We start from the raw sequence: 19,669 nt of genomic DNA on the forward strand, positions 1-19,669 counted from the left end.
TAATACATCCATGGGATGAGCCTGGAATTACCTCAATGATTATGGGATGCCCTAAAAGATTTTAAAAGAGCTCTTGAAGCTCAGCTCATCTCCTGAAATACCAACTTTCTGGAGAGGAGAGACGTTTTGCAAGGCCTTTCGAAGCCCCTGGTGCCCGCAGCCCTGGCAGCACTCACCGGCGCAGCGCCCCGTGGATGTGAACCTGTAGCCGGGTTTGCAGTCGCAGCGGTAGCTCCCGGCCGTGTTCACACACTCTGCGTTCTGCTGGCAAACTGGGCCGTTCTGGCACTCGTCAATATCTGTCCAGACAAAGAGGAAGTTGAGTTTTATAGTAAGTGGAAAGATGTCAAAAGCATTTTTTTTCAGTATGCAGGTATGAACTAGTAGCTTTCAATGTAAACACCATCACAAAGCTTTAGGCAAAAAAAAATTTGATCAATTTTCTTTACTTCAGGTGCTGCAAAAGGAGAACTTTATCTCCCTAGAAATGTAATTGGTTTTCACTTAGAAGCAGCACAAAGAAGAAGCTTTTACTCAAAGCTCTCAATGCCTTGCCTGCAGCTCCCATTGTTGCCAGCAGTCATAACACACAGCAGAGAATGACAGCAACTCATATGCTACCTTCAGTTTCTTCATTAAACTGACTAATACAATGTTAGGGAATGTTTAAACTAGAAATAAACAACCATCTGTTTCTATTTTTTACAAAAATATCTTTTCCATTAGAAAAAAAGTATTTTGGAATTAAAAAAAAAATTGTGCTCATGATCTGACTCAATACTACTATTTTTTTCTTGGCTTTACTGTCAAATGGGAAAAAAAAGACATTACTTCCCAGTCCTGCTGACTCATGTGCCTTCAAGACATTAGATGTCTGACAGAAAATATGGTATTTTCTATGCAAAAGAATTCAAAATGTCTGAATTAACACAGACTTATTACACTGATAGCAGTATTTTCCCCTCATTAAGGATGCCTTCCAGGCTCTGATTTGGCAGTGTCTGAGCTGCCACTGGTGAAACACCATTCCTCTGAATGAGAGGAGCACTCTACCTTCACAGATCAGGAGCTTGTCGTTGTAGAAGAAGCCCACAGGACACTCGCACCGGAAGCTGCCCACCATGTTTATACAGATCCCATTTTCACACACTCCAGGAATCTCTCTGCATTCATCAATATCTGCAAGAATAAGTTTTTAATGCTTGTACCGAGAACTTCACGGAATCTTCTGCTACAGAGTATGTCCTTATGCATTTGCCTTTAAGATAATTATCAAACATAATGCAAGCATCAGAATGTTCCCAACTGAACAGCTGAGCAAGTCACTCCAAACTGTGGAAATTCAAGTATTTCCTGTTTTCTCAGGTTCTGACTCTTCTCTGTACTGAAGGTATATTCTGCTACAGAGGAATACAGAGGAAGACATGTCCTTCTCATGCCTCCCACCCACAGCCCTGATGAACCTCCTCACCTTCCCAAGTGCCCCAGTGGGGTTGTTGGGAAGAGCCAAAGAGAGACAATGGAACTGTCTCTGGTTTAACACAGGAGAGCATGATTGAATGAAAACTCTCATCAGAATTAGTTTTGCACTGTTTTACCCTAGTTAATCTGAAAAGCCTTTCAGGGTCTTATGTAAGAATTTGAAAGTGCCAATGACAGGTAACATCTGAAGTGCTGCCAACATGCTATTAATTAGATTGATTAAGCCAGGCAGCCAGGGTTTGCCAATGCCTTATATACACCCCAGTTAAATAACTGATTTTGGCAGGAAAAAACCCAGCTGCTATTACAATTATATGGCTTACCTATTGGGTCCTTAAACATCTTAATATTCTGACATGAGACAGTTCAGAGACTCCTCTGCCTTCAGTAAACATTGACATTTGCACTGAGGTACACAGTCATAGAATATCGTGGGAAATTGTCAGCTGACAGGAGTTTCCATCAGATAATGTGGTTTTGTTTGTTTGGGGTTTTGGTGAGTTTTGTTTGTTTGCTTTGTTTTTCTGCTGGATCCAACCCCTAATTTTCTACATTAGATTCTGTAATTTTGAGTCCTCTCATATACAGGGCAAATAAAACCAGAACAATTTCTGTTTCTGAAACAAACACCTGGAGTAACTATATAAAACTTTAATCCAAACAGACAGTAACATCATTGGACTGTAAGCAAACATTAGAGGGTACACAGAGCAGTGGCCCTGCAGAGGGCTCTCCCTTGATCCTGTGCCTGCAGGTGTATGGGACATGAGTAAGCCCTGTGCAAAGCAGCAGCTGAGGCTACAGCCTGGGTCCCAAAGCAGCAGCTGAGGCTACAGCCTGGGTCCCAAAGCAGCAGCTGAGGCTACAGCCTGGGTCCCAAAGCAGAGGGAGGCTGAGGCTACAGCCTGGGTCCCAAAGCAGAGGGAGAGCTGTGATTTGCACAGCTGTGGGAAGCTGTGTGTGCACCAGTCTCAGCACAGCCTGCAGGCACTGGCAGTGCTGGGGGCTCTGTGGGACAGCCCTGCTGTTTCCATTGGCTCCTGCCCTGCACAGCCCTGTGCTGTGGCAGCCTGCAACAGCCCTGCACACACGCCAAGCACTGCAGCTGCAGCTTCTACCTGTGCATGCTAGCAACATCCAAGGGCTCCCTGCTGGTGCTGGGCCCAATTAGCTGAGCAGACTCTGCAACAATCTGGACTAATGCTAATAGCTACAAAGAGAAACTTTGCTTCCAAGCAATGACCTTGTAAATAAATATTGTGAATTTCTGTAACCTCTTTAAAAATTACATTCCCCACTTTACTAGAAACATTTTCATTGAACTAGCTAAACACTGCACCACAGAACAGCTTCGTGCTAAAGCATCTGATTACTGCCTATATGCCATCTCTGTTTGTTACAGGGTACATTATCTGCTTTTCATTTGCATTTTAGTGTAAATGAAAACAAAAGGGAGTCCCATTAGGGATTTACTCAATTCCTTGTCCTAAAATTCCTCCTCTCTCTCTCTTTTTGTTTTGCAATTTGTTACTCACGATTCAAATGTAACACACAATAACATATGTGAGAAATATTCCAGCTGAGCAGAAAAAAGGATTTTTGTGTCAAACCAATACCCAGGGGGACTGATGTGAAATGTCAGACTAAATCTTGCTTCAGTTTGAAGGAAAGACTCCCAGTTCCTCTCAGACCAAATGCTGGTTGGCCTTACTCCCAGACCTCTCATTCCCAGTATCTGTGCCCTGCTCATGTAGCCCTGATTACAGTTCCTTTGGAGCTCTGTGTTGCCTTGATTACAAGCAGCAACTGTCCCTGCTGCCAGCAAGGAGTAGCCAGTTTGCACTCAAGTTTGACTTAAACAGAGGGTTGAACTCCGTGACACTGTTTAATTGTTATTCCTCATATGAAAAAAACAAACAAAACTGGGAAAACAAACCTCCCCTCCCTCTTCCCTGGGCAGAGGTAGCATGGAATTTAGTTCAAAACATAAATTACAGCTCACCAACTGGTAATCCTGTATAAATGTCAATGAAGAAGCCAGGCCTTTGACTTCCACAGAGTGTGGAGAATTCATCTGCAACAGGAAAGCAAAGCAGTGATTGAAGCATTTGGAATTAATCAACAGTCAAAAAGTCATCATATGCTCTGGCCAAGAAAGTTCTTCGACTCTTTCAGAACGTGCAGAGCATGCAGAGGTAGGCAGCCCCTTTCCCAAACTCACCATGTCAGTTGGGATCACATGCTGATTTTGCTCTGTTTATGCCTATCCCTGTGCACTACAGTGTTTGCACACAATTTCAGATCTGACTCGTTAAAACCTGAACTGTAAGTGGGAAGAATCAAGTGTCTAGGAAGTTGCTCTTGAAGCAAACCACCTCAAACCACAGAGGGATGTCCTGCAGTCTCACCCAGGGTGGAAGAGTCCTGTGTGCCCATGCAATTAGCAGAGACACTCCTACATCTTACATTTGGCTGCTCAACACAGATCACTCCCAGAGCACACCAAGGTATCTCTGCCAGCCCCCAGCCTGCACAAAGGCCCTTCATGGCAAACAGCAGTCAAGGCAGAGCAGAGCAGACTCTGTATTTGTTGGAGCAACACCAATAAAGTCTTGGTCAGTGCCTCAACAGTGAATCAACAAGCACTTGCAAAGAGATGGATTAATCAATATACAGTATGAAGTCTCTGAGACAGTGGAACTGGCACAAGGCAGGCACAACCCAGCAGCACAGACACAAACCACTCCACATATGCCTTCATCATCATGGGGCTAGTCATCTCCAGGACAAAGAGGCAACTAATCCCTTCATTTTAGACACATGAGAGCAAAAAAAGACATAGCATCTCTAACAGTGTTACACTCACTAAGAATGATTATGATGTTACCAAGGCCTTCAGATAGCTTTGCACTGCAAAAATGTACCTGTGCTTGGGATAGGACACTGCTCACAAGGCTTATTCCAGGCACGCCCAATGTTGTAGGAACAGCAGCACATTTTCTTGGTCATATTGAAGAGCAGCTCTCCATCACAGGTTTGATTGTCAGCATAGTAATTTCTATAACACAGACTTCTTCTCATATCTGTGAAAATTAAGAAAACCTCAGGCCAATGCAGTAGGCAACTCTTAGGGGAGATGATCTCCCTGGCCCAAAGCACTAAGCTAAAGCTTTAGAGAAACCCCAGCACACACCCATGCAGTTGTTTCCTCCATTGACTTGCATGTAATCCGGAGGGCAGATGCAGGTGTAGTTCCCAACAGTATTGTAACACGTGCCAGGTCCACAGATGCCAGGTGTCTCACACTCATTCACATCTAGAAGAGAACAAACAGGCAGTGAGTGAGTGGCCACAGAAGCTTTCTTGTTGTGCTTCTGAGAACAAAAATGTCTCAGTAATGCCTGAGGTAGGAAGGTGCTGGTAGAGAAGAGCTGAAGGGGCTCTGAGGAAGGTCATGGTGGAGCGAAGCCACACAAAAAAGGAAGTGGCAGCACAGGTGGCCAAGGAAAGCCCAGCTGTGATGCAAAGATGGGAACTCTGATATGTGTGAAAGCCCAGAAACAGCAATTTGACTTTTGCATCTGTTGCACAAAAATAGTGTTTGAGGACCTCCTCCGTTCTGGACTCTAAGGTCTAGAGATGAACCAGGTGGCTCCCTGTGGAGTCCCTACTGAGCATTGCCTGAGTGGGGAAAGTGAGCCAAGTTTTCAACACAAGATGTCACATTTCCTTCATCAAGAGACTAAGTTTTGTTTAAAAAAATCTAACCAAAATCAAACCATCTCCAAAACACCTCAGTTCCCAAAAGTTCAAAAATATTTTCCCAGCCTTAAAACTTTAGAGTATCTTTGACAAACCACTCAGCATCTGTCGGGCTACATAACCATAATGTGGATGAAGCACTTTGGTTCAGTCTTAATTTAGGACCTGAATGTTTTGTATTTCTGCAGTGGTTTGCACCTCATGGACACTACATTAACATTATTAACAATCTGGAAGACCAAAGACAGCATGGACAACAGGAAATTTTGGAACTTGATGGGTTGCTTAAGATTTTATATCCAGCACACCTTGAGAGTGGCACATGATGTGACACATACTTGTGATTGTGCTGTGGAAAGGAACATGTTTTGCAGTAAAACCAATATTTTCAGTTGATGACTTGATAAGCAGGGGTGAAAAAGCAGTGGAAAAATACATGGACACACCAGTCCACCAGATTCATGGGGAAAATTTCTTTTATCTGACTGCTTATTCATTGCCCATTACCAAACAGCTATTATTTTATAGCCAGTTACCAAATTATGTCTTACAGAAAAAAAGGTTGGACTTTCAGGTTTTGATCAAAATATGATAATAAAAAAAACCCTTTCATCTATTTCAACATGGTCAAGAAGGAATTTTCACACTCTTAATGCAGTATTTCAACTTGTTCAATTTTACCACCCTATAGCTTTCCAGTGCTTAGTCTGGTTGTGCTCCTTTTCAAGGAAAGATTCATTCTCTGCATATTGATCTGTCTTTATTTTCAAAGAATAAAGCAGAAGTCTAGTTAAGTGAAAGCTCCATACCATCACACACTCGAGTCTCTTCATTCAAGTAGTATCCTGATGGACACTGACACTGGAAGCTCCCAAATGTATTAATACATTTTCCTCCTTGGCAAAGTCCAGGAAGTTCTTGACATTCATCAATATCTGTCCAAACAAACACATAAACATTTTATTAATGTTTGCAATGGAAAAAAAAAAAGACCCGCACTACAGAGTTTTACAATTTCAGAAATGTAAACATAGGAAATTGCAAATATTACCTTCTAATATAACTGTGATAGGGTTTGGTCTGAATCCTTCCCCTCCAGGGCAAAGAACCTTATATTCAGCTGGAAACAAAACAGATTTATGAGCATATGATAGTAGAAACAGTTTCAGCACAATTGTTTTTGAAAACAGATCAGATTATTAAGATAATTTAAATGTAAATTTACAAAGTAACCAGCTAGAGATACTAGATTTTACTCTGTAACATTATCTGTTATTCCATTTCATAAATAGTTCAGTAGTCTTCAGTGTAAGAGCAAACTTTCTCAAAAGAAACAATAATAATCTGACTAAAAAACCTTTCTGAAAGAATGGTAAAATTGTTGGTGAAGACCAGTGGAAGCCAGCCCCTTGCATGCCCACAATAAATGCACACCAGTATTTGAGCTATTTTAGCTATTCCTGGCTAAATTAGGAAAAATCCCACCAAACACATGGCTGTGCTCAAGCCAGGCAATGCAGACTTACTTGTGTTCACCAGTGGGCAGTGCTCACAGGGAACTCCCCAGGCTTTGCCCAGGGAGCAGCAGCAGGAGGCCTTGGAAACACCCACTCCAATCTCATTGCTGCAGAAGGTGCCACCGTTGTCCCCCCGAGTTTTGATGTCCAGGTAACAGTTGCCAGATCGTGTATCTATTCACAATGCACACAATGACAAACACATCTTAGGAGAGAGCAAAACACAGCACATCCTCCCATGGTGAGGGACACCCACAGATGGCTCCCATTTCTTGCAGGACACAAAAGCAAGTAAGTTGTGCTGCCCAGGGGGCCCCAGCATTTCCACTTAGGTAGGTTGCTGGTGCTCCATATCTTGGCTTTTTTTGACTTTTCACAAAGTAGGAAATTTACTTATTGAGTCCAAGGGCATGTCAGCCAGGCTTTTTCCCATTTTCACTCACATTTTCCCTGACATTAGTACATCTTTCCAGTTCCAGATATCAACTACTCTCTCTTCTACTCAAGGTTTACAAGCAGGAAAGCATCTACTAAATGTTAGGAATTTCAAACACATTAAAATTTGAGAATCATCCTACACCCTCTTAAACAAACAAAACCAAGGAAATATTAGGATTACTAAGCAGCTGGAGCCTAATACAAGAGCATTTCCATTGGTCATGAAGCTGCACCCAGCCAAGTGCACACAGTGCTCCAAGAGCATGGGTGGCTTCATGCCACAGCTTCATTTGCCTGCCATCTTGGGGCCAGCTGGATGTGGACTAAAGTTTGTTGAATTTTAAAATTGTCTCCTGCTTGCTGTAAATTGTGGACAGCTCTAACAAGCCCCAAGGGGTTGCTTCTGGCAGCAGGGCACTGCTGGCATGCTGCATCAACTCTGGACATGCTCCTGCTGCCCTACTCCAGCTTCCAAGCCAGGGGCAGTGAGATGGGAATTGAAGAGCCTGATCAAGCCCTTTCCCATGACCCAGGACTTTATTCCTAAGCAGCCAGCTTGGAGCCCCTCTGTGGAAGTTCCCTTGTGAACAGCACAGGGAGTGCTCCCTTACCAACGCATCCAACGCGGGTGGGGTTCAGCTCGAAATCCGGAGGGCACTCACAGGTGTAGCTACCAGCAGTGTTGATACACGTGCCACTAATGCAGGTTGTGGGGTCTGCACATTCATTAACATCTGCAAGAAAAACACAGCATGTCCTAAGCAAATACTCCAGGACACTCAAGAGCACTGTTGATACATCAGATACTGTATGCTGACCATCACAAATCCATTAGTTATGAGACAGTGGTCTCCAGAAAGCTCTAAAAAATAAACAGGCATCTTAGAAGAACAGCAGTCTGAGATGAATTCATCATTTCATAGGGGAAAGAAAAAAAAGCATTTTTCCTGAAAAAAATCAATCTATGAACAAGATTCACATAAAGTACTAAAAAAGAACTTAAGGGAAAAATACAAGACAAGGCCATAGCTTACATCCAGTACTGCACAAAGCACAATACATCTCTGCCAGAGGGATTCTCTGATCTGTTTTTCCCCTTCTTAAGGGGATATCAGAGGTGGACAAAGAACAGTAAAGAGGAGCATAAAAAAGATATGGTGAATCCTGTGTTACACAGTAGAGAAGTTATTTTCCTATAACCAGTTTGATTTGTACAGCTTCTTAAAAGAATTTCCCAAGGAGCTGACTATGGCACTGGCAGCAGATTAAGAGGCATGCTGTGCAGAGTTTTACCTGTGCAGTTGCCACCACTTCTGTCCAACTCGTAGCCCACCTCACACTCGCATCGGAAGAGTCCAGGGAGGTTATGACAAGTACCATAGACACAGATGTTAGGAAGTGAGCACTCATCAATATCTGATTAAGGAACAGGAAGAGAAAAATATGAGGTTTCCTGATCTTTTTGAGACATAGAGAACTGCAAACATTTTCAGCAGCATGGATCTGGAAGACAACAGTTTCTGCACATCAGGTAAGACAAGAAAAAGAAACATGGAAGATTTATGTTGGAGCCTAAGGAATCTAATCCATAATGATTTTTTGAGAAAACGGCTCCTTCCAGTATCTCTGGAAGCTATGCCAGAAACTATCCTAGCTTATTAGTGGGCTAATCTGACAAGTAGAAATATTGAACATAGCAGAAGACATGCTTTAATAAAATGAAGTTTATTAAAAATCAGCAGTCATCTGCAGAAAGCTGGACACCAGCAAGAGAAAAGTCTATGCCTAAAGGTGAACTTCAAAGCTTGGCAAGCAGACACTTTTGTGTCTTTTCTTCAAATCACTGAGTCTGAACCAGTATTTACTGAATGCCACATGCACTGCACAAAGAACAACTAATTTGATACAATAAAAAAGTGTGTGTTTACAAAGGACCTTAAAATACTGCACTTAGTGTACACAACTAAGACATGAAGGCAAGTCTGTTTTAGCAACAGGAGCTAGCCTCTAAAAAAGCTATTTAAACTTAGCTAAAAGGTTTGAAAGTAAATTGTTTCGTGAAACATTATGAAACCTAATATTGGTTTCGTTTAAAGAAACTCACTCTCAAATTATTTGACTCAGTAGATTTCTAAAAAATACACAGAACACTTTTCAAGGAGAAAAATCCTTTTTAAAGTGATGTACTTATGAACTCCATTAAATATCAGTTGTCACGAGTTATTGCTATGTCAGATGATAGGGCTGCAACTCCTTGACTGACTTAACTCATTAATGCTATAACTAATGAGGATTTCAAATGTTCAAATCAAATATATTACCTTAATCACATTGGTAACATGTTTATTATTTGATTGTTTTGAATCTTTGCATATGCAAAGCTCTTATGAATGAGCTGTAAACTGTTAACAGCTCACTTTTGAAATTGAACAAATAGTCACACAGGATTTTTTTTTTTTTTGGTGTAGTCACACAGACTTTCTGCAAGGCTTCACACTCTGATTCTGCACCTCACAGAAGCCATCAAAGCATTTGCATTGCATTGGTTACCAAATCACTGCTTTTCAGCTTCAGACATACCAATGAGAACTAACAAATTTTTCTGTTTAATTGTTTTGAATAAAATGAAGATCTGGACATCAATGATCAAGAAGTAATGGCAGCTATCAGTGCCATTTGGATCACCAATCAGACCCCAAAATAATATATCATAAGATAGGCTTTGAAAAGCTGTTCTCTTTATATACAGCAGGTAGATGAACATCTACAGATCCATAATAAATGTATGAAGTGCAAAAAGGCAAATACTATTAAAAAATTCATGCAGTTCTCAATACAACCACAACAGCAAACAATTGTAAAAAATTGGAACATTAAAACAGTATTAAGGCAGAATCTGTTGAGTGTTGTTCAAAGCTTACAAAGAATTACCTTCACATGCTTTCCCATCTACACTTGGCAAAAATCCCATTTCACATTCACAGCGATACCCTCCAGGGGCATTGAGGCACTGCCCATTTTCACAGAGATTCAAGTTTTCTGCACATTCATCAAGGTCTGTAAAAGGAAGGGATATTGCAAGTTAGCAGTAAAGATGCTTTTCTCACCAACATTTGAGCTGAAGCATTCAGTGCTCCAAGAATTTTAATTATGCTATCTGAACACGTGCAGAAGAAACTGCAATCTAGCTATGTGTACATGTAACAGCTCTGTATATTCCTGACATATTGCAAATACAGCTTCTAATCAAAAGGAAAATCTTTAGGAGACTTGTATAGTAGCTCCAGTTAATAACAACTGGAGGCAGTCACAGGGTCAAATTTAGACTCAGAATGAGCACATGAAATTTATTATAGCTATTGTTTCTATTACAGCAAAGCCTAGAGGCAGTAATTGGAAAAAAAAAAAAAAAAAGAGGTTTACTATGCAGTGAGCAAACATAGGGTAATAGGCAGTTCTCCATGCCAAACATCAAAACACTGACAAAAAGAACTTCATCAAAACTAAACTGCAGGTTAACAGCTGATGAGAGAAACAGCCTTCCTACTGGACTCCACTCACCTTTGGATAGATCATGGCCCTTACTCTCAAGCTGAAATGTTGCACATCACCAAAACACCTCCTTATTGCAACAGAGTCTGGCTGGCAGCATGAGTTCTGAAAAGTCCATGGCTGGTAAATCAAAAATCACCTACCAGGGAGAATGCTGCACACTGCACAGTTTGGCAGAGGGCTTACAGAGCATTTGAGTGCTCTAGCTTGAGTCCCAGACACCTCTTGAATTCACAAACAATAAAGTATCCAAATAGAAAAAAAGTTCTACTGAATGTAGAGTTCTATAAGCAGTTCATCTGAAGGGTGTAGCCTACAGACTCCTGGAAATCATCATACAGGAAATTAACAAAGAGCACTGGGTTAGGAAGGCCACTAAGGAAGCTGAATCAGATTCAAGATGAAATTACACTGAGAGAATTAAACAGAATTCCAAGGTCTGCTTAGAATTTGGAATTATTCAAACCCAGCCTTAAACCTGATAATCCAGATTCTCAGATGCTCTAAAAACCTTCTGCATCTGATAGAGAGCTGCTGATTTGCACCAGCTGAAAAGCTGGCCCACCAGCTCTGGGACATGGCTCTGCTCCAGGCAGCAACATCCCCAGCCACACTGCAATCCTCAGTGCAAGAGCAGGGCTCCTCATGACTGAGCACACATGAGCTAATCTGCTCTTCAAAGCAGAAGACTGAAGTGTGGGTGGGAAACATCTCCCTAGCAAAGTTTTATAATCTCATTTACAGTTTATAAAATGAGGTTTCAGAAGCAGCTACTTCCTTCATTCTACATGCCAGCACTGCATCCTGACAGCAGCTCTCAGGATGATGGAGTAAGGCAGACAGACATCACACACTCACTTGAGGAAAGGACAAACATTTTTAGGCAATTTTGTGAAGTAATTTTGATGCATATGCCCTACTTTTTAAGTGTTAAGGTGAGTAGCCAATGGACTAGTTTACTAACTAGCCAAATTACATATTCAAGCATTGTTTTAGAAATTTTGCCACTCATTTAAACTAACAAGAAAAGCAGAATGAAAAATTACATTTTATCAAGGGAAAAAAAGCGATTGACTTAGACTATGTATAATATATAATATTTCTTTTAAGCTGTGGCAACCTAGGTGAGAAGACAATTAATGATAATTTCAAATATTTAAAAGCTGGTTTTGTGCATTGGATCACAGACTAACTTAGGTTGCAGGGAGCTGATCCATTGCTCTCCTGAGCTCACCTGTACAAGTGAAGCCATCCCCAGTGTAACCCTCTTTACACAGGCAGCGGTACGAGCCCATCGTGTTCTTGCAGTCAGCATGTGGGCTGCACATGTGGGTTCCATTGGAGCACTCGTCCAGATCTTTAAAGTAATAAAACAGGGGAAAAATTAGTTAAAAACCCATACATGAACACAAAGTTTAAACAGGGTATGGCACACAGAAGCTCTACTTTAAATAATCTTTCATAATAAAACCCATACATATGTGTGGCCATCTGACTGAAAAAGTGGGGAACAGCTTATTTGCAGCCCACCAAAGAAGTCTGACAAGCTAACTGTGAGGAAGCTCCAGGCACTCAGTACTAAGGCCTGTACCTTGTTTTCAAGGGGAGCACCAGGAGGCTCCTCATGCCTCCCATCAGCTGCCCTCAAGCACAAAGCATCTCTCTCCATGGTTCAGTCTGTTCTCATCATTTCACAAATCAAACAGGAGATAAGGCTGATTTCACAGATACCATGGTGAAGGACTTGTCCTCCAACAGATCATGTCAAATCAACCTAACAGTTCAATAACCACTTGCCTTCACATTTTATAGGTGTAGTATTACTTTTTTCAGAATTGCTAGAACTCCATTGTGGTCTGGCCTTACAAAGAAATACAAATGCATAAGAGTCTCACCTGTGCACTTGATACCATCTCCAATCCAGCCAGGGCTGCAGCTACATTTGAAGCTTCCTGCTGTGTTTGTACATATGGCGTGTCTGTCGCAGTTATGGGCTCCAATTTCACACTCATTGATATCTGTAAACAGAGATGTTTGAGCAGCTCGTGGAACCACTTTCTCATATCCAGACAACTGACACTAGAATTTCTCAAGAAAGGCAATGTGAACATGAAAGCAAGTCTGCATTTTTTACAACATGGCATTTAAAAAGGAAGCTGAAGATGAAATCACAACAAAGGAAAGGAAAGGAAAAAGGAGCAGGTAGCGCATTTCAAACATGCTGTCCCACTACCTGTTCTGATAGGCACATAAAGCAGTGCTGCTGCAGCTCACTCCAAAGTGTATTTCAGAAGGAAGACAGTACCTCAGGAAACAGCCTTCCCAGAGTGCCCATCCTGCAGAGATGGGCAGAGTCTGCAGAGAGGGACTACAACAGTGACTCCGCACTGCAGAGTTTGCTAAAAAGTGTCAAAGGAAACTCTGCTGCCCAGGGATTCCTGGAATGCAGCACTCCCACAGCCCCCAGCACAGACGCTGATGAACTCCAGCCAGGCACCACCAGCTAGCTGCCCCTAGGATTGTCCCCAGGCAGGGAATGAAGCAGGTTCTGCTTGGCCAGGGGCTGTGTGCAAGGCTGGGGACAGGCTGTACCACTGCATTTACCAGGAGAGCTGAGGAGCTCATCAGGCAGGCAGTTAATTAGGAACTCAGTGGGAAGAAGCATCCTTGGAGACACCAGGCAGCAAGTCATCCAGTCTTCAACATAGATGGTCGTGCCAGCACATTCTATTTCAGTACTTGCTATTTTCACCTTATTTTCATGTTTGGGCATTCTCTGGCAATGTCAAAATGTATAGACTACAAAACCCAAACTGGACTCCATTCTTCCTGCTCTTCTCACTAAGCAATATTAATGCTCCGTATAAGTAGTTGAAGAATGTATAAACTAAAAGGTGATGTTTTCAGAAGTTATTACTGGTAACTGAAACAAAACTGGCAGGAATTTTCTTGCCTATCTGAGCTTTGGATTTTACAGTATTTTCTGTAACTGCCCTATTGAACTACACTTTACCTCCATGCAGGATGCAACCTACCTAGGGTCCACATCAAACCACTTAAAACTGATTCCCATTTTTCAGCTCTCCCAGGTGTCTTAGATGTTGCTGTAAGCCAAACCATCTCCCTCTGTAAAACAGCTGATGGAAAGGCAAAACAAGCTCATAACTCTATGTGATTCCACAGACAAAAACCCAGCTCAGACCCTCCAGAAAGGCATCAGACATCAAATATGTAACAACCTTTGGGATTTCCAGCCCCAAAATCACAGACTTCAATTTCCCTATGATTTTACCTGCAAACAATTAGCTCTTTAAAGACGGTGAAGTTGTGGAGCTAATGCAGAAAGTGAGCAGATATCACCTTAACTATTTCCTTTACAACACTTTCTTAAGTTTTTCTGTCCACACTTCTCTAAACAAAAGGCTGTGTCCTTTCACTATGCCTTGTACACATATTTTGCCTTTTCATAAAGGCAGCATATGACTTCAAAGAGCGGACTACATCTGTCTATTATCCTAAAATTAAATACTCAAGGCCAGAAAACACCCAAAATGAGTGCTGGCTGGGAGGGATGGGGCGTTTGTTTGGTGAATTTTGTGCTTGCTTGAGGTTTTTTGTTGTTGAGATTTTGGGGGCTTTTTTTGTGCTTTGGTTTTTGGGCTTTTTGTTTTGCTTTGTTTGTTTGGGATTGGTTTTTTTTTGTATTTTTTTTTTTTTTTGGTGGGTTGGCTTTTAATGCTTTGGAGTTTTTTTAGTCTGTTGAAGTGGAATTTAATCCAATCTTGCTTTTCTGAGTCTCTTTCTAAGTGAGGCATTGCTTTGACTCAAAACTCCAGACATGAGCATTCCCATAATCTGAATGCTGACATCTAGATATGAATCTAAATCTGGCAGCTGGAATCTACCATTAATGAATGTTAACTCCAGGCCTGAAAACATGCAAATGGACACTTACTTCTTAAAACTTAAAAAAGGGTCAGGAGCAAATAATCTCAGAGCAGTTTTGCCTTTAGCATGTGCAGAAACTCATGAAGATAACATCACACTAAACAGGAAACTTGCATCTGTCAAAAAATCTTAAGGGTGGCCTGAAAAAAATGCAACTCATTTTGGCTTGGGGAAAGACTGGAAGGAATTTAGAGAGGTTAGCTACAGTATACACTGACATAAAAAAGCTGAGACAAACACTCTATATTTTAACTTTTACATGATTTTAAACTCCAAACTGTTAAACCACTGCTCACATTAAGACTCCTCTGTATTTGATTGTTTGGTGCTTTGAAACATACAATCACAAGCTTCCTTATACCCTGCAGAGCACAACAAAACACAAAAAAACCCCATCACCAGAAGAGAGGTTTCTGCCAAGAATTTTTTTTAAACCACCAGCAAACACAAACAGAAACTTGCATGCAACAGCTACACCACAATGAAGTCATGCTCAGGCTCGGATTTAAGAAAAATTTTCCAATTTAAGCCAAATTTTCCACTCTCCATAAAGTGACTGTGGGCTCCATCCCACCAAGCACTGACCCACTGACACATTGTACCTGAGAATCCCCACTAATACCTCCCAGCAGAACAGCAGCACCACAACACTGGGGCCCTTGCAGTGGACACTTGTTCCCCATCAGCTGTTTGACACACACTCTAAAAAGCTTAGAATCTTCCTTGGAATGAATGCTGCAAATATAAATCTATACCCAAATACGGGTATTTATAATGGGATCAACTTTCTCAGGCATCAGCCACTGAAATGTCATTCCAGTTGCTTTGAATAAAAAAAAATCTTTTTTCCAGTAAAAAATTTCAATAGATTTCCACACTTTTTTTGCCTGGGTAAAGATCAAATAGGGAATGCAAATTGTATTCTCGAATGCCATCTACCTTTAAAGGCACTTTGCAGGGCTTATTTCCATGATGTATGGGAAGTTTCTTCAGATAATTAAATGAAAGATGATTGAGGCATATAAAATACCATCACTGGCTTCATCCCAGATTTTACTTCTTTTCCCCTCTGTTTAACTCTGATGTTGTTTTGCTATAATCCCAATTCTTTCCTTTCTTTGCACAGCTGAGTTGTAAGTCTACATTTATTACTCTGCCATTATTTCCAAGGCAAAAGAGATCTCAGACCAAACATGGCTCTGTGTAAACAGTGCACTGAAATCATTGGAATTTATGCCTTCTTATACTGGAGCTTAATATGGATTTACGTTGCCATAAGTATTGAATTATGGCTTCACAGAATGAAACAGAAAGGAGAAGTAGAGCTCTGTAGGGGAAAAATTAACTCAAGATCTTTAATAAAAGCATGAGTCCAGTTCTGTCTCCCTGTTCTGTCTGCATGGCAGTACAAACAGTACTATACTCTTCAAATACTCCAGCTAGTTCCATTTAATTGTCTGAAGACAAAGGCATTACTCGGTCTGAGTAAAGGTATCATGACCCAAAGAGCACCCACGAGGACACTACTGAAGTCAGGGTTTCACACAATGATGGCCTATTCCCACTGACTTCATGGGGATTTTCACTACAGAGTAAAGGAGTGAGTCACTGATTTATATCAACCTTCTCCTTCTGCCTCCAGCATGAGTCCGTGACAAGCCAAGGAAAATAAAGACATTCCAGTCAGAGACTGACACTGCATCCTCAGCCGGTCCCACTGTGCCCCAGTGCTGCTGCACACATGTTCTCAGCTCTGCAATTGCACAACTCCCATTCCTGCTAAGAGAGCTGTCTGCCTACAACAGATGAGAATACGCACAATAAATAATATGCAGGCCTGACATCATAACAATCCTAAGCACTCTGGGGAAAAAAACCTGTCAGTCACCCTGTTTTGTTGACTCCTTCAGTTCTCTTCTTTGGACAAATATTTTTTCTCTCGAGCCTTTGCCAATTAATAAAGTGCCTCTCCCATTAATCACAGTGGCACAAACTTTTAGGGCTCTCAGTGTGTGTGCAGAAAAAATACATCATATATACCTGTCACCCTTTGCATTATGCTTGCAAAATGTGGCTACCAAAGGAAAGAAACTGCTAGCCAATATCTGCACAACACACCCTTACCCACTCTGGAAGTGGATCACTGAAGCTGGCCAGAGAGGAGCATGGGAATAAGTCACTGTTTCCTCACCTACATTCTAGAAACATTCCTTTGCATTTGAACAGAATGAGAGTGTACATTAACTGAAGAAAATTCACATGTTCATCACTGGGTATGCGATCCTCCAGGTACTCTGTGTACTGTTTTCTATTAGGTTTCATTGGGCTTCAATGATCTATAAGAATCCTTAGCAAACTGTAAATTTAATTCAGACTCCACCTATAAATCAGTACTGTTTGTCAGCAATTATGCAAATCCCTTAAGCATTTTCTGACTTTTACATTTTTTTGGCAGTCTCTGCATATCTGTGCATTTTACTGCACTGACGTTTCGCTGGCATCGCGAGCCTGGGCCCAGTTCCCCGAGGGCCAGTCGTCTGGTGGAAGTCACAAGGCATTTCCTCCTCCTGGGCTGCTGCCCATGTAATCAGGTAGGAAAAACTAAGGCTTTTTAGAGGGAAAAGACTGTGAATTTCATCTTGGTGGTCATATTAGTTGAGAAATACATGGGAAAAAATTCCCTATTCTCATCTTCCTATATGTAAAATTGTTTTCTCTTTTGGAATCACTCTCAGATTTTATTCAGCATACTGTAGTCTTGGAGTTTCACATGGGACAGTTCAGCTCTTGCCTGCTATCCATCCTTACATCATCAGCACACTGAGGCACAGTGTGTTATTGCTGGACAGATGCCTACTGCCAGTACACTCCTCCTGTAATACCCCCCTTTGGTGGGCAGGATTTCATTATCATCCTCTGGTATTTGGCCTGACACAGCCAGCTCCCAGACTCATGATGGCAAACATATGCTTCACTGGTACCAGAACTCTCTTGTGCCATCAAGCCTGAAACACAATGTATTATTAATGGCCAGAAGCCACGAATAATGGAGAGGAGAGTACATTATACAAGTCACAAATGGCTCTATTTCTGAGAGCAAATGACAGGCTCACCTCTTCCTTTCCCTGCCTCAAATGTCTGACCCAAGTTCCTGTCAGCCATGCAGGTATGCAGTGTGCACTCACTCTTCCTGTAGCCACTAACGCCGTCATCAGTGGAAGATGCTCCACACCAAACTCTCCAAGCTCACAGCCCACACCAAGGCTGCAGCTGAGTAACTTCCACCAGCCTTCCTCCACATGGCAACAGCATGGCCCTTGCAGAATCAGAGCCTGGTCTCAGCCTCCCAGCTCCCTGAGCCTGCTGTGGAGAAATCCAGCTGACTTGTAACATATTCCTTTTTGATCTGTTGGCTATGTTGGGAAATTACTGCCAAGTTCACCTCTTTCAGTTTGACTCTGTGAAGAGCACCTTAAACTTGTCCAAGCCCCCCTCCACCAGGAACAACCAGGGGGCTGTGCACACAGCCATAACTGCAAGGATGGATGGGAGAGTCAGAGAGGAATTTGTTTCTCTGTGAAAATACCAGAGCAAGTTTAAGTCTCTACATCAACAGTGAAATACTGCAGATTTACAGGCAGAAATTCAGTGGTGATGAATCACAACAGACAAACCCAAGTTCCAAAGCAGGACTTCATTTCTGCACAAGCACATGTATACTTTATAGACAGAAAAAGCAGAGACAAGATATTTGTCATAAAGCTGGCTGATCTGGAACTGAGATAGGGGAAAACACAGCAATCTCCTCTCTAGTGGCTGCATACCATTGCCTGCCCAGGAAAATTTAAAATGAACTGTTCTAAGCCTGGATTATCACAGTTTGCCTTGTGAATGGAAATTAAACTATTCACAGCACTTGATGTTGGAAAGCTGCATCTACAACCTGCATTTTTGCATAGTATTTTTAAAATCGTGGTTTTGTTACTAAACTCTGTCCACATTCTTACTGAGAACCAAGGAGAGGGGAGAACTAGGGCAACTAACATCTGTGTGGGATGGGAATGTAAGTCAGTGGGTGGATTCTGAATACTATTAAATGATTGGGGGGGGGGGGAAACAAGTTTATTTGTTAAAATGAAATCACTCAGTAATGACAAGGGAGCTGAAATACTTAGACAAAACTGGAATGGAACCCAAAGGACATGATTTAGTTGTTCTTAGAAACAGAGGATCTCCCATTCAAAGTGCTCTACATGTTTTTGTAACTTTTTTCTTTCCATGGGAATTCCTAAAAACTGTGGATGCTTTTGATCTGTCTGTAAGACAAGAACTGGGTTCTGGAGTCAAAATGCGGTTGGCAAGGTCCATCCTGAGGAAATATTGAAGGAGGCTCTGATGGTCTGCAGTACCTGAGCCTGGGAACTTCAACTCTGCTCTAATATTGTGCAAACAAGAAATGAGAAATTCAAAATTCTCCAGCAGCAAATAAGACATTTTAAAAAACAGAATGTGAGAACCTACCCAATGTAATCACTATGGGATCTGCACCCACAGTTTTTTCATTATTTAACCAATCTAGAAATTTCCTGCTCTGCTTCCTGCTTTCTTATTTGAATCATTTTTTAAAAATTCATTATTTGAGTATGATCCCATCTCAGCTGTATCAGCATAACTGATACTTCACTTTTTCATCTTAGACCATGGGGCTCTTTCAAATTACTGAGCCCTTCTATAGTATCTCTTGGAATTAAAGTGTTCTGCTGTTTTTCCTTGTGAATGCCAAACTCTCTGAAATACTGGCATGCAGACAAAAGCAGCAGGAAAGGTTAAAAATGTGTAAGGAGGTGGCAAGAGCCTTCATGACAATGTCCATCCACAGGTCAGGGCTTGGCTGGGACTAGGACAGAGGGATTTCCTGGCGTCTCCTTTAACAAAAAATATTGCTTGGGACATCTGGCACCACCTTGAAT

General features: G+C 41.7%; 1 protein-coding gene across 5 annotated transcripts in view; it reads right to left on the reverse strand.

The window, feature by feature from the left end:
* The window catches only part of FBN1 (fibrillin 1), a 141,492-nt gene that overhangs the window by 22,272 nt on the left and 99,551 nt on the right, over positions 1–19,669 (reverse strand). For all 5 annotated transcript variants that reach the window (XM_058033121.1, XM_058033123.1, XM_058033122.1 and 2 more), the window contains exons 32-44: positions 12,647–12,769; positions 11,986–12,108; positions 10,131–10,256; positions 8,493–8,615; positions 7,811–7,933; positions 6,771–6,935; positions 6,296–6,364; positions 6,054–6,179; positions 4,676–4,798; positions 4,407–4,565; positions 3,485–3,556; positions 1,054–1,179; positions 177–299 (exon numbers count right to left, since the gene is read on the reverse strand). In XM_058033121.1, the coding sequence (XP_057889104.1) occupies positions 177–299; positions 1,054–1,179; positions 3,485–3,556; positions 4,407–4,565; positions 4,676–4,798; positions 6,054–6,179; positions 6,296–6,364; positions 6,771–6,935; positions 7,811–7,933; positions 8,493–8,615; positions 10,131–10,256; positions 11,986–12,108; positions 12,647–12,769 (1,581 nt within the window). The remainder of the gene's footprint in view (positions 1–176; positions 300–1,053; positions 1,180–3,484; positions 3,557–4,406; positions 4,566–4,675; positions 4,799–6,053; positions 6,180–6,295; positions 6,365–6,770; positions 6,936–7,810; positions 7,934–8,492; positions 8,616–10,130; positions 10,257–11,985; positions 12,109–12,646; positions 12,770–19,669) is intronic.

This window comes from Melospiza georgiana, chromosome 13 (genome assembly GCF_028018845.1).
Source record: "Melospiza georgiana isolate bMelGeo1 chromosome 13, bMelGeo1.pri, whole genome shotgun sequence".
NCBI classification, from domain to species: Eukaryota; Metazoa; Chordata; class Aves; order Passeriformes; family Passerellidae; genus Melospiza; species Melospiza georgiana.